This window comes from Diplotaxodon limnothrissa, linkage group LG13, assembly GCF_057381915.1.
Source record: "Diplotaxodon limnothrissa isolate DT_005_m linkage group LG13, D_limnothrissa_male_GT1.1, whole genome shotgun sequence".
NCBI classification, from domain to species: domain Eukaryota; kingdom Metazoa; phylum Chordata; class Actinopteri; order Cichliformes; family Cichlidae; genus Diplotaxodon; species Diplotaxodon limnothrissa.
This window is the reverse complement of record NC_140608.1, coordinates 5,676,409-5,688,597: the sequence shown is the minus strand read 5'-3', so window position 1 is coordinate 5,688,597 and position 12,189 is coordinate 5,676,409. Positions and strand designations below refer to the sequence as shown.

Genomic DNA, 12,189 nt, shown 5'->3' with positions numbered 1-12,189 from the left:
ATGTGTCTGAGAATTTAGATTGTGTTTGATTTATTTAACTATTTGTTTGTTTAAACTTTTAGACAAGAGTTTTTAGTGATGCTAAAGACAATTTTTGTATTTTTTCTTTGTTTGTAATTGCAGACAATGTGCCTATTTCATTTAAAACAAGTGAACTGAAATGAAGATAGTTTTTAACAATACTTGTGTATATGGAGTTATTTTTGTATTTTTACCCACATGTTCAGTAATATTTGTAGCTGTAGCTGTTTTATTAAATACATAACAATTCCCAAACATGGAAAACTTTTGCAATGGCAACTAAAATAACTTCAAATCCTGAGTTTAATAACTTTATGTAGTCATTCATGTGTTCATTGTTCTCACACTGCAGAAACATCATAAAGACATACGGGCCTTGGATGAACTACAATTTCCTGCTTCTAAATTGATAAATTGAAATCTTAGCAATGTTTTTGACAAAGCTCATGGTCAGAACTACAGGGTGGGCCATTTATATGGATACACCGTAATAACATGGGAATGGTTGGTGACATTAAAGTCCTGTTTGTGGCACATTAGTATATGTGAGGGGGCAAACTCCTCGAGATGGGTGGTGACCATGGTGGCCATTTAGAAATCGGCCATCTTGGATACAACTGTTGTTTTTTCAATAGGAAGAGGGCCATGTGACACATCAAACTTACTGGTAATGTCACAAGAAAACAATGGTGTGCTTAGTTTCAACATAACTTTATTCTTTCATGAGTTATTTACACGTTTCTGATCACTTATAAAATGTGTTCAATGTGCTGCCCATTGTGTTGGATTGTCAATGCAACCCTCTTCTCCCACTCTTCACACACTGATGGCAACACCGCAGGAGAAATGCCAGCACAGGCATCCAGTATCCATAGTTTCAGGTGCTGCACATCTCGTATCTTCACACCATAGACAATTGCCTTCAGATGAACCCAAAGATAAAAGTCTAAGGGGGTCAGATCGGGAGACCTTGGGGGCCGTTCAACTGGCCCACGACAACCAATCCACTTTCCAGGAAACTGTTCATCTATGCTCGGACCTGGCACCCATAATGTGGTGGTGCACCATCTTGCTGGAAAAACTCAGGGAACGTGCCAGCTTCAGTGCATAAAGAGGGAAACACATCATCATGTAGCAATTTCAAATATCCAGTGGCCTTGAGGTTTCCATTGATGAAGAATGGGCCCACTATTGTTGTACCCCATATACCACACCAAACCATCACTTTTGTTGGTCCAACAGTCCTGGAGGGATCCATCCAATGTGGGTTAGTGTCAGACCAATAGCGGTGGTTTTGTTTGTTAACTTCACCATTCACATAAAAGTTTGCCTCATCACTGAACAAAATATTCTGCATGAACTGAGGGTCCTGTTCCAATTTTTGTTTTGCCCATTCTGCAAATTCTGTGCGCCGATCTGTGTCATCCTCGTTGAGATGCTGCAGTAGCTGGAGTTTGTAAGGGTGCCATTTGTGAGTAGCTAATATCCGCCGAAGGGATGTTCGACTAATGCCACTCTCCAGTGACATGCGGCGAGTGCTACGCTGTGGGCTCTTGCTGAAAGAAGCTAGGACAGCCACTGATGTTCCTTCATTAGTGACAGTTTTCTTGCCTCCATATTTTGGCAAATCCAACACTGAACCAGTTTCACAAAACTTAGCAAGCATTTTGCTAACTGTAGCATTGGAGATGGATGGTGTCATAGGGTGTCTTGCATTGAAATCTGCTGCGTTCACCAGATATCAACACAATTTCGATTCGCACCTCACGTGTTAACCTCTTCGACATGTCAATGGTTGCGAACAAAGAGAAACTTGTAAATAACTCATGAAAGAATAAAGTTACGTTGAAACCAAGCACACCATTGTTTTTCTTGTGACATTACCAGTAAGTCTGATGTGTCACATGGCCCTCTTCCTATTGAAAAAACAAAAGTTGTATCCAAGATGGCCGACTTCTAAATGGCCACCATGGTCACCACCCATCTCGAGGAGTTTGCCCCCTCACATATACTAATGTGCTACAAACAGGACTTTAATATCACCAACCATTCCCATGTTATTACGGTGTATCCATAAATGGCCCACCCTGTAGATCTGGTGACCCTGAACCCACACTTGTGCTGCTTCATGCTTCTTATGATTAATGATTCATGTTTATTGAGGGCGAAAAATCATGTTTTTGAATGTTTGTGTTATCACTTATCACTGTTGTCACTGTTATCACTGAAGTAGTTGTTGATCAGCGGTTACTGATCAATGGTTGATCAATGGTCATGAGAATATGCATAATTATGATGAAGGAACTGACCTCCCAGCCCACTTGTCCTTCAGTGGGCTGGTTTCAGTCATTATGCAAAAGTACTGTTTATAAGATTGGGGAAACCTGCAGTCAGCTGAGACTAAAGAAGTCACTTGGATGAGTGACGAAACGTTTCTCCCACTGAAAACACTACGTCCAGATGAACAGAATCAGCCTTTGGAGACATACGGAAAGTGCACCACAAAGGGCAGATGAGACAAAACTATAGGTCTTTCGCAATGCTGCTTGTCATGGTCAACAGGCAGGCCAGACTCAAATGCAGGAGTCAGAAAGCAGGTTAAGTGAATTTATTTTTTATAGCTCATGTAGTAAAGTAACTATTTACAGAATCTTCTTGCAAGGGATAATCCACGTTCTCCAGCTTAAGTAGGCTGATGATGAACAGGTTCTTGCAGGAGGGCGGAGATCCAGGAAGAACTGAAACTGAAAACTGTTATGAATACAAATGGTTCCTTGGAATAACTTTATTTGCCAGTGCATAAGCTCATCCCTGTGTCATATCATTAGGAGAAGGGCCTGCTGCTTCACTCTCTCTGGCTGTTAATTAAGTTGTGCTGGATCCCTTTTGTAGGTACAGTGTCACACGTGACATTGGCTCACAACTTCTAATTATCTTCTGAAAGAAACAGCTGACTTCCCTCAGTTTGCTTACTCTCTCCCAGCTCTCTCTTTTTTGAGACCACAAAGTTGCTTTCTTGGGGACTCATTAGGAGTTAAATGCATAGAATAAATTATGTTTGTGTTTCATAAAGAAACGCCCAAATCTGCATCCACACTGGAAATGATTTGCACCAATATGGCAATCATGGAACATAGAGAGGGAATGATATTCAACAGTTTCAAAGTTGTAGCAAAATGATGCAGAGGTTGGTTAAGATTATCCATGATGGGTAACAGTTTATCAATGGACCTGTTCTATTTTATATCTTTAAAAGTGTCTAATTTTCTGCCAATCACAGAGCCAGCCTTCCTAATCAGTTGAGTCTGTTGGAGTCACCAGGTCTGATGCTGCTCCCTACACACTGTGCTCACCACATCTGTGAATCTCAATCATTGTGTTGCACACACTGAAGGATCTCAGCTTCCTTGGGAAACAGAACCTGCTCGCTCCCCTTTTGTACACAGCTTCTGTGTTAGACTTTCAGTTCATTCTGCTGTTAGTGAGGTACTTGTACACCTCTGCCACATGAACATCCTGTCCCTGGACATGTTGTTAGCCTTTTCTCTCTGAAGTTGGTCACTATTTCTCCAGTCTTATGTTCAGAAGCAAATGATTACTTCCAGATCACTCCTCAAAATAATACTCTCAAAACTAGCAGCTTCCCAAATTAAACATGAATCATGATATGAATTAACTATTTATAAAACTTTTAACACACTCACAAACAAGTAGGTCATATCTTAATCACAAAAGTTTTAGGTAGGTGAGAAAAAATGCTGTAAACAAAGAATGCTTTCAAAAATGGAAGTGTTAATCACTTATTTTAATCAATGAACAAAATGCAGTGAATGAACAAAAGAGAAATCTAAATCAAAACAACATTTGGTGTGACCACCCTTTGCCTTCAAAACAGCACCAATTCTTCTAGGTACACTTGCACAGTTTTAAGAGGGAACTCAGCTGGTAGGTTGCTCCAAACATCTTGGAGAACTAACCACAGATCTTCTGTGGATATAGGCTTCCTCACATCCTTCCTCACTTCCAGTACTTCTTTCTCTTCTTTATGCTGAAGATAGTTCTTAATGACTTTGGCTGTATGTTTGGGGTCATTATCCTGCAAAACAAATACATTTGGGACCAATAAACAATTATTTATATTTCTGAAAGCATTCTTTGTTTAAAGCAATTTACACCTGTCTAAAACATTCGCACAGTACATAGTATATGTATATATACATTTATATATTAATCTTAATGGTTTATTAATCTACTGAGACTTCGTATTTAATCTTACTCTAACTTTTTAAATGACACCATGAACACATTATGCATGAGCTTTTTTTATCAAGAAAAACATGTATGTCTCTATTTCTAAATCACATACTAAGGGGAGTAACACATTATAAAAGTGCTCTGACCTTCCCCTCCTGCCTGTCACCAACTGGGAGGCGCCACAGGAGCCTCCGGACTAAGACCACCAGGTACCGGAACAGCTTCTTCCCCACAGCTGTCAGACTCCTGAACTCTGCCTCCTGACATCTGACCCACGTTAAACTCATGGACTGAACATACACACACCCACAATGGACAACTGTACCCTCAAACACAATAATAACATGGACTGAACCACCACTCACAACCACTAGCACTTTATATAGCCTCTGTAGGAATTATATCTCACTTATCTTAACTGCACTACTGTATAGCTCTGTGTAAATAATCATTCTGTACATTCGATAATCTTTAATCCTACAACTGTTTACAACTTGCATAGTTCCCATTTCTGTATAGCTGTATATCCCAGATTCTGTAAAGTTATTTATTTCATATTCTGTATAGTTTTTCATATTTATATCCTGTTCATATCCTGTACATAGCTTGTACTCACTACAGCCTGTACATACTTATAGTTATAGAATATTCACAACATACTTCATACCGTGTACATTATAACATACCATAATAGACCCATTTCTGTAATATACTCACATATCTATATTATTGCTAATATATATTGTAATATATCTATATCACTAAAGCACTTCTGGATGGATGCAAACTGCATTTCGTTGCCCTGTACCTGTGCATGTGCAATGACAATAAAGTTGAATTCTATTCTATTCTATTCTATTTCCCACTACTTAAGATTCGTCAGAGTATTTCTGTAAGTGGCATGACACAGAGCTGTACTGAAAGTCTGAGGTGTACAGCCCGTGTAACATACCAGTTTACACTCTCACAAACACCTCCACGTATTTATAAATCATCCAGTTCTATTAGACTGTCATAAACAAGTTTAACTTTTAAACACAAAAGAAATACTAATGAAAAAAAAAAAGAAAAAGAAAACTAAACACTCAAAATTAACACATTTATATTACTCATCCCTCTGAAATTGACATTAATTATTCTTCAGGGGAATTAAATTTGCATTGTTTTTAAGTGTCAAACCTAACCTTACAATGGAAGTGGTAAGCCTGCATTTTATAATTTTATAATTTATAATAACCTTGCATGAGAAGTGACTGAGGATACTGAATGTAAAACTTAAAAGTACAGAGCTTTAGACACCCTTCAATATAACATATCCACTACTGAGAGGCTTGAAAATGACCATAAAGTGGAACCAAAGCCTCTCTTACATAATGTAAACAAAAACTGAAATTTTTACGTTTAGGACAGGTTGCTGAAATACATTCGATTATGTGGGTGCTTCTGATGTATTTGTCAAACTGCTTTTTAAGCAGTAACTGAGCAACAGCTGTGATGGAGTGAAATGTTACAAAGAGCCATCAGTCTACTCAGATACTTTCTTCGCTGCTCACTTGGAACATTTAAGCAATTTCTCTCAACTGCTAGAGTGCGACTTTATCAGTGTCCCTGCCCAGCTGGCTTCAGTGGGTCACCACAACCCCTCAGTAATGAAGTCCGAGCATCTATGGCAAGATGACCTCACCAAAAAGAGCCAATCTGCCACAGCTAAAAGAGTGTAATGAGGTATCTGTCATGGTTATATGAGCGTTATATGTTGAGATATAGTGTTGTAAAGTCTTCATTTTCATGGAAAGGCAGCACAAAAAAAATCCAATTTTATCCAATATAATAACAACTTGTGCAATAATTCTTTCTTGGATTTGTTCTTTTGTACTCAAAAACACCTTAGAAGGTTGCTCTGCAGTAGAATTTACATAAATCAACTCTGTTACTACAACTTTTACTGTTTATATAGTTTTTCTTAGGGCCAAATAAGTCAAGCTGATATATGAAAAACACATTCTTATTTATAATGCCATGGAATTTAATGATCCTTGTCTTTTTCTAAATGAGGAAACTTTGTTTATGACAACAAAATCATCAGTTGAAGTTATGAAATTTTGTGTGTTGATCGATTAATAGATGACCCTTGAGAGTTAAAAACTTTTTCCTCCCTAAAAAATATTGTATTAGTTAGAAATTAGGAATTAGTAATTACTACATTTTTGCTAATTAATTATTGTCCAGTTACTTTTGAGAGTCTGAAAATGGGAGACTGTACAAAAACCAATGCAATTCCTAAACATTTCATATGACAATATACGATTTATTAAACCCACTGCAATGAATTAAAGCTGAATCTTCACTTTCTTTACATCTTGATTGCCCGATTTAAAATCAGTGTGTTGGTATACAAATGCAAAATTACAAAAATTGCATTTTTGTCCATGTATTTAAGGATCTACCTGTAAACATTTTACAAGGGCAACAACCTGCCATGGAAGAAGAAGAGGAGAAATGATGTGGACTGCACATTCTTTTAGTATTAGAAACATGCTTATAAGTCCAAGCTTGTTTAGCAAGTGGGTGCCATGGTCCTCAGTGTTTGACCCAGTGTTTTGAGTTTGTTATTCTTTGTTCTTAGTTAAGAGTTTCTTCTCATTTATGATTTCCTGTGTTCTTGGAATGAAGGCGTTTTTTTGGTTCTTGGTTATAATTTAGTCATCAAGTTTCAGTTAATGTCTATTTTCAGCAAGCATTCTACTTAGGGTTATTTGATTTAGTCTCTTGCTATTTTCTTAGCTTCCCTGTTTGTGTCAATTTTGCATGTTATTCATTGTCTCAGTGTTTTTATCTTTTATTTTGCTGGTCACTTGTCGTGTTAGTTAGATTCTGTGGCTGTTTCTTTGCTCCCTAACTACCTCATATGTGTATTTATGCCCTGAGTTTTCCTTAGTTCTTTGTCATGTCCTCCCTCACTTGTTGTGTGTCTCCCTGCATTGTGTTCTAGTGTTTTCTGCCCCTGTTTAGGTTTGTTCTGTGAGCTACCAGCAACATAACTGTATTTCTTTATTTCGGTCAAAATCCTGCCTGTTACATAACTGGACAGGACAGAGAACTGTAGAAAATATGAAGATGCCGAGAAGTGCAAAAGATTTTTGGCAGTATTTGTTTTTATTTCAGTATAATTAATGTTTTCTTTTTGCAATCAGCATCTGGAGAGTATTCACTGATACAGATCAGTCAATTATACTCAGAATGAGGCAATAGTTTGGGGCAGAAGTCATTTAGTGTTAGTGAAAGCATGCAGGAGAGGATGATGAGAATTCAATTTAGAGCCAAAAATTGGTGTTATTTTCAGGCAATTATGTGAAATACACAATAGACCGAGAAAAGACAACAGCTGTTAGTCAGAGATGGAATAACATTCTCTCACTTTATTTATCTGCCTTCCCTTCCCTGACAGACACATACTCCCCAGTGAGCTGCAATGATATCATTTGGAAGAGTTAACTCATTCAGATCATACCTTGTTGCAGTGCGACATCCATCACATCCATGAGCACCGAGCCACTCCCAGCTTCCTACATCAGTGTATTTTCTCATGACTACGTTGTGCAGACTTTGATTTCTTTGAGGCAGAAGGATGAAATTCATGACATAACTGCTCTTAATAATATTGGAGTAGGCCTAAATGTTTTTTTTCTTACAAATACCTACAGTAATGATGTAAACTATAGCTTTTCAAACATAGCAAAATGTGTTGTTCAAAATGTGATTAGAAAATTAATAAAAGAAGTTAAACATTTAAACAGATGTGATATTCTTTTAAATGTAACATAAAAATGACAGTTTCCTTTGAATATTGAGTCTAAATATCTGTGTGACTTTGAAGACATGCTGTTAATCACCCACTACTTCCCCCATTAAATATCAGCATATTTACTCCTAATTGAGGTGACAGTTATTTTCTCTGCTCTGTTTATTAATATCCTCCAAGTTTAACATCGTCATCAAGTCTGAAAGTCTGAAAGTCAAACATCACTATTTGAGATGTGGACGGTTTTTGCATCCAAACCTCATTTTGGTTATCAACTAATTTAAATAATTTTCAATGTTTTTTTCAATTTTGTTTCATGTATTTTATTTAGCATACAAATAAAAAGTTAATTAATTAATTAAGTAATTATTAATTAAGTACTGAAAAATACATCTGATCTGTTCAATAAACCGAAATAGCTGTCAGCCAGGTCAGAACAGTTACTGTTGATGGTTATTTTTAAGCGTATTATAAACATACAAGAAATTAAATATAAATATTTCATTATTTTAAGTGCAAAGGATTTCACCCTCAAAAATCATGGTTGTTGTCAAACCACTGTAGTCACTCTGGAACACTTACAGTGGAACTATTATGGTCACAGTATATTTAAACAGAGGGACTTTGCATTATTCACAGTTCTATCATATATTAGACCTTGGTGAAATGTATTCGCTGTCTAAAAATATTTTAGATTATCTTTCTTTAAAGCCATCCTTCTTTTAAACCCAATTTGTTCTTATATGGCCTGTATTTATATAACGCCTTACTAGTCCCTAAGGACCCCAAAGCGCTTTACATATCCAGTCATCCACCCATTCACACACACATTCACACACACTGGTGATGGCAAGCTACATTGTAGCCACAGCCACCCTGGGGCGCACTGACAGAGGCCGGACACTGGTGCCACCGGGCCCTCTGACCACCACCAGTAGGCAACGGGTGAAGTGTCTTGCCCAAGGACACAACGACCGAGACTGTCCAAGCCGGGGCTCGAACCGGCAACCTTCCGATTACAAGGCGAACGCCCAACTCTTGAGCCACGATCGCTCAAGACTGGCCCTCACATATAGAAGGATTGAACAGCAGAAATATGGGGATAATGCATAATCAAATTGCAGCTTTAAATAACTTTAATAGATATTCAAAAACATTTTATTGCTACAAGACATAATATTTGTAGTATTATGCAGTATTATTTATATCCTCGACATCTCTGAGCCTCTTGCTTTCCTTTCCGACAGCTTTCACCTTACTGGAAGCCTCAAGTGCAAATTTACCAATGGTCTCTAATAGTAAATGTCCCTAAAGAAAGACATAAACAACTGAGTTTCATTTTATTTATTTATTTTTCATCTTCATATATCTATATATACCTAGATTTTCTAGAAATACTATTATTTTATTTTTTAAATTCTATTTTATATTAATTATATTATATTTTTAATTTATGGCTGAATTACTTACATAAGACATCCTGATCATCAGTCTTTCACAGCAGTGTCCATAGCTCTGACGGAGGCAGCCTATCAGATGTCAACATATCGCCTCCTCGCTGCTGATTGGCTGACTCGTGGAGGAATGGGATGTCGGGACAGCAAAGATGTCCGCGCTCATTTGAAAACCTGCTATAGGCGAATACGGAATTTGCCACTTGTTTTTATGTTTGTAGGGTGACAACGTTGTGCTCAAGCGAGACGCATTGAAAGGAAAGATAAGGACTCCGCGACAAGGGCCAGACTATTCCTTAATATCAGGTTAGCGGCTAAATGTCTCCTTGTAAGCTGAAAGCTAGCTGCAGCTAACGATAGCTAGCATGCTAGTCGGGCCGTTTCAATGGTGTTTAGTGTCAGCATGCAGACTCATAGCTGACTGTCAAGTTGTATATTTATGTAATTTACAGCGTCTTAGTTTCTGTAGAGTACCGAACTTTGTTTGGGGGAGTTTTTGAGGTAAGAACTTCCAGCTAACTTCTAGCATGTCGCGTCTATCAAAGTCAACAGAAACTTGCTACCGTGGAAGTCCTGTGGAAATTGTTAATGAGATTTCTATCTCCTACTATGTTGACCCCTCTAACGGGATAGTTTTAGTAATAGTAAAGGTCCAGTGAGCCTGCTTCAGCCAGCTAAGTTGTCGATGTGTTAATAGAGAACATTTTTTAGCCACCAGTAATGCAATCTGTCCTTCAGTCAAGTAAATTAAAGTTATTTACGCAGAGGAAGTGTATTTACACCTCATCTTATACTCACTGGTATTCACAGTACTTTACAGATAAGCTACTGATAAAAGTGATGTCATCATTAATGTCATAAAGAGAAAATGACAGAAGAGAACAGTTTATGTGAAACTCTTTGTTCTTAAGTACTACAGTAAACTTGTCTCGAGGATCTATACTTTATTTTTTATCGTATTAAATAATGGATATGAATACTACAGCTAAACGGACTGGTATGGCGCAAATTGGTGATGCTCTTCAGTTGTGTCTGAAAAAAGGTCTTGCTTGCTTTTAAATACTGTTATTTATACCTCAAACTCTGTTCTTCCCAGAAATAATGCTGATATCTGAAACTCATGTCGGAAGTCGTGTATGAAGAGACAGCCACGATGATTGCCGCAGGGGAATTGCAGTCATTTGTCCCGTTTGGCCGCGAGCACTGCAGGAACCATCCAAACGCCTTCAACCTGCAGCTCAGAGAGCTCCAGCCTGCCTCCGAGCTGTGGGCATCAGATGGTGCTGCTGGCCTGGTGGGGTCCCTGCAGGAAGTCAGTCTGCAGGAGAGAGAGAGGGTGAGAGTGTCTAGTATTATGATCTATAATTTTTCATAATAGGAGTGGGCCATCTAACAGTCTTATTTAATGGATAGCCTGAATTGTTCTCCTGACCTGCTCTTCAGAGGAACTGGTGTGTATTAAACAGTAAAAATATAAGAAGGAAAATGGTAAATAGAATACACCTAAAGCGTTTAAATTTGTTTTTTCATTAACATATCTTTAATTACTTTAAATCTTTAATTATTTTTTTACACTAATATAGTCAGTGCAATTGTTACAACACTGCTGCACTGCAGTACTTAATGTGTTGTTAAGCTCAAATGTGGTTTTGATTTGGTTTTTGTGTTGATGTGTTTTGAATGACAGGAATTTTGGCAGCTTAGGAAGGGCTGCAAGGGAGTCAAAGAGGAAGATGTGGAATTTGAAGAAGAACTCTATGCAGCAGGAAACGTGGTTGTCTGGAGCCAGGGTAGTAGGGCTCAAGCTTCCAGTGTATATAAGGCCTTCACTGTTGACAGCCCAGTGCAGCAGGTCTGTTTCTAATTGTTTTGTGTACTACATGGTCTCTCATAATTGTGCTTGTCCATTCTCATTTCTAAGGGCAAATGAGGGACCATCTTGTTTTCTGTCAGGAATCAGTATGGCTTTTGCTTTACTATATAGGTTGTATATCACCCACGATGATTGTCAGGATTCTGTGCTCTAAGACTTGAAACAGTTTTTTTTTTTTTTTTTTTTTGTATTATTTCCAGGCCTTGTGGTGCAACTTTGCTGCTCCTCACAAGAAGAATGATGGTACTGTGTCTTTTTGTGCAGTTTTTTGCTTATTCATATTGCAGTCCTGATGAACAAAACACAGAATGTTTTTAATGTTTTGCAGATGAAGAAGTGGAGCTCACAGTGTGTATTGTCCAGAGTAGCTGTGTTAATGTTCACACCATGACTGGAAAAGACTTCATCTCACCACTGCCCTTCCAGGTGAGGTATAGAGCAATATTAATGGGGAATGTTTATATCCAGCGAAAGAGATGGGTCTACACATGAGCCACAAAATTCTTTTAAATCTGTGTGACTCAGTTGGACCTCCACTACCTAAACTTTCACCTCAACACAGATGCAAGCTGACATGCAGCAGTAACTGCAGGCTTCTTTGTGTGTCTCCCATGTTCCAGAACACTGCTGAATAAAAGGATAATTTGATTAGTGGATGCATAAGTCTCTGAAACATTACCCCACCTCGCTGCTGAACTAAAACCACACAACCCACCACGTTTGGATTAGGGATATTTCTCAGAGCCATTATTGGTTAACCATTTTCTGGTTAACCAGTAATGATA

The 12,189-nt window shown here is 38.0% G+C and overlaps 1 protein-coding gene across 1 annotated transcript in view; it reads left to right on the top strand.

Annotated features, from left to right (window-relative positions):
- Window positions 1–9,700: 9,700 nt before the first annotated feature.
- anapc1 (anaphase promoting complex subunit 1) overlaps window positions 9,701–12,189 on the top strand; it is a 59,816-nt gene continuing 57,327 nt past the window's right edge. Inside the window, exons 1-5 of the mRNA XM_085369061.1 lie at window positions 9,701–9,837; window positions 10,628–10,867; window positions 11,219–11,383; window positions 11,605–11,647; window positions 11,733–11,830. Of these exons, the coding sequence (XP_085225187.1) occupies window positions 10,652–10,867; window positions 11,219–11,383; window positions 11,605–11,647; window positions 11,733–11,830 (522 nt within the window). The 5' untranslated portion in view covers window positions 9,701–9,837; window positions 10,628–10,651. The remainder of the gene's footprint in view (window positions 9,838–10,627; window positions 10,868–11,218; window positions 11,384–11,604; window positions 11,648–11,732; window positions 11,831–12,189) is intronic.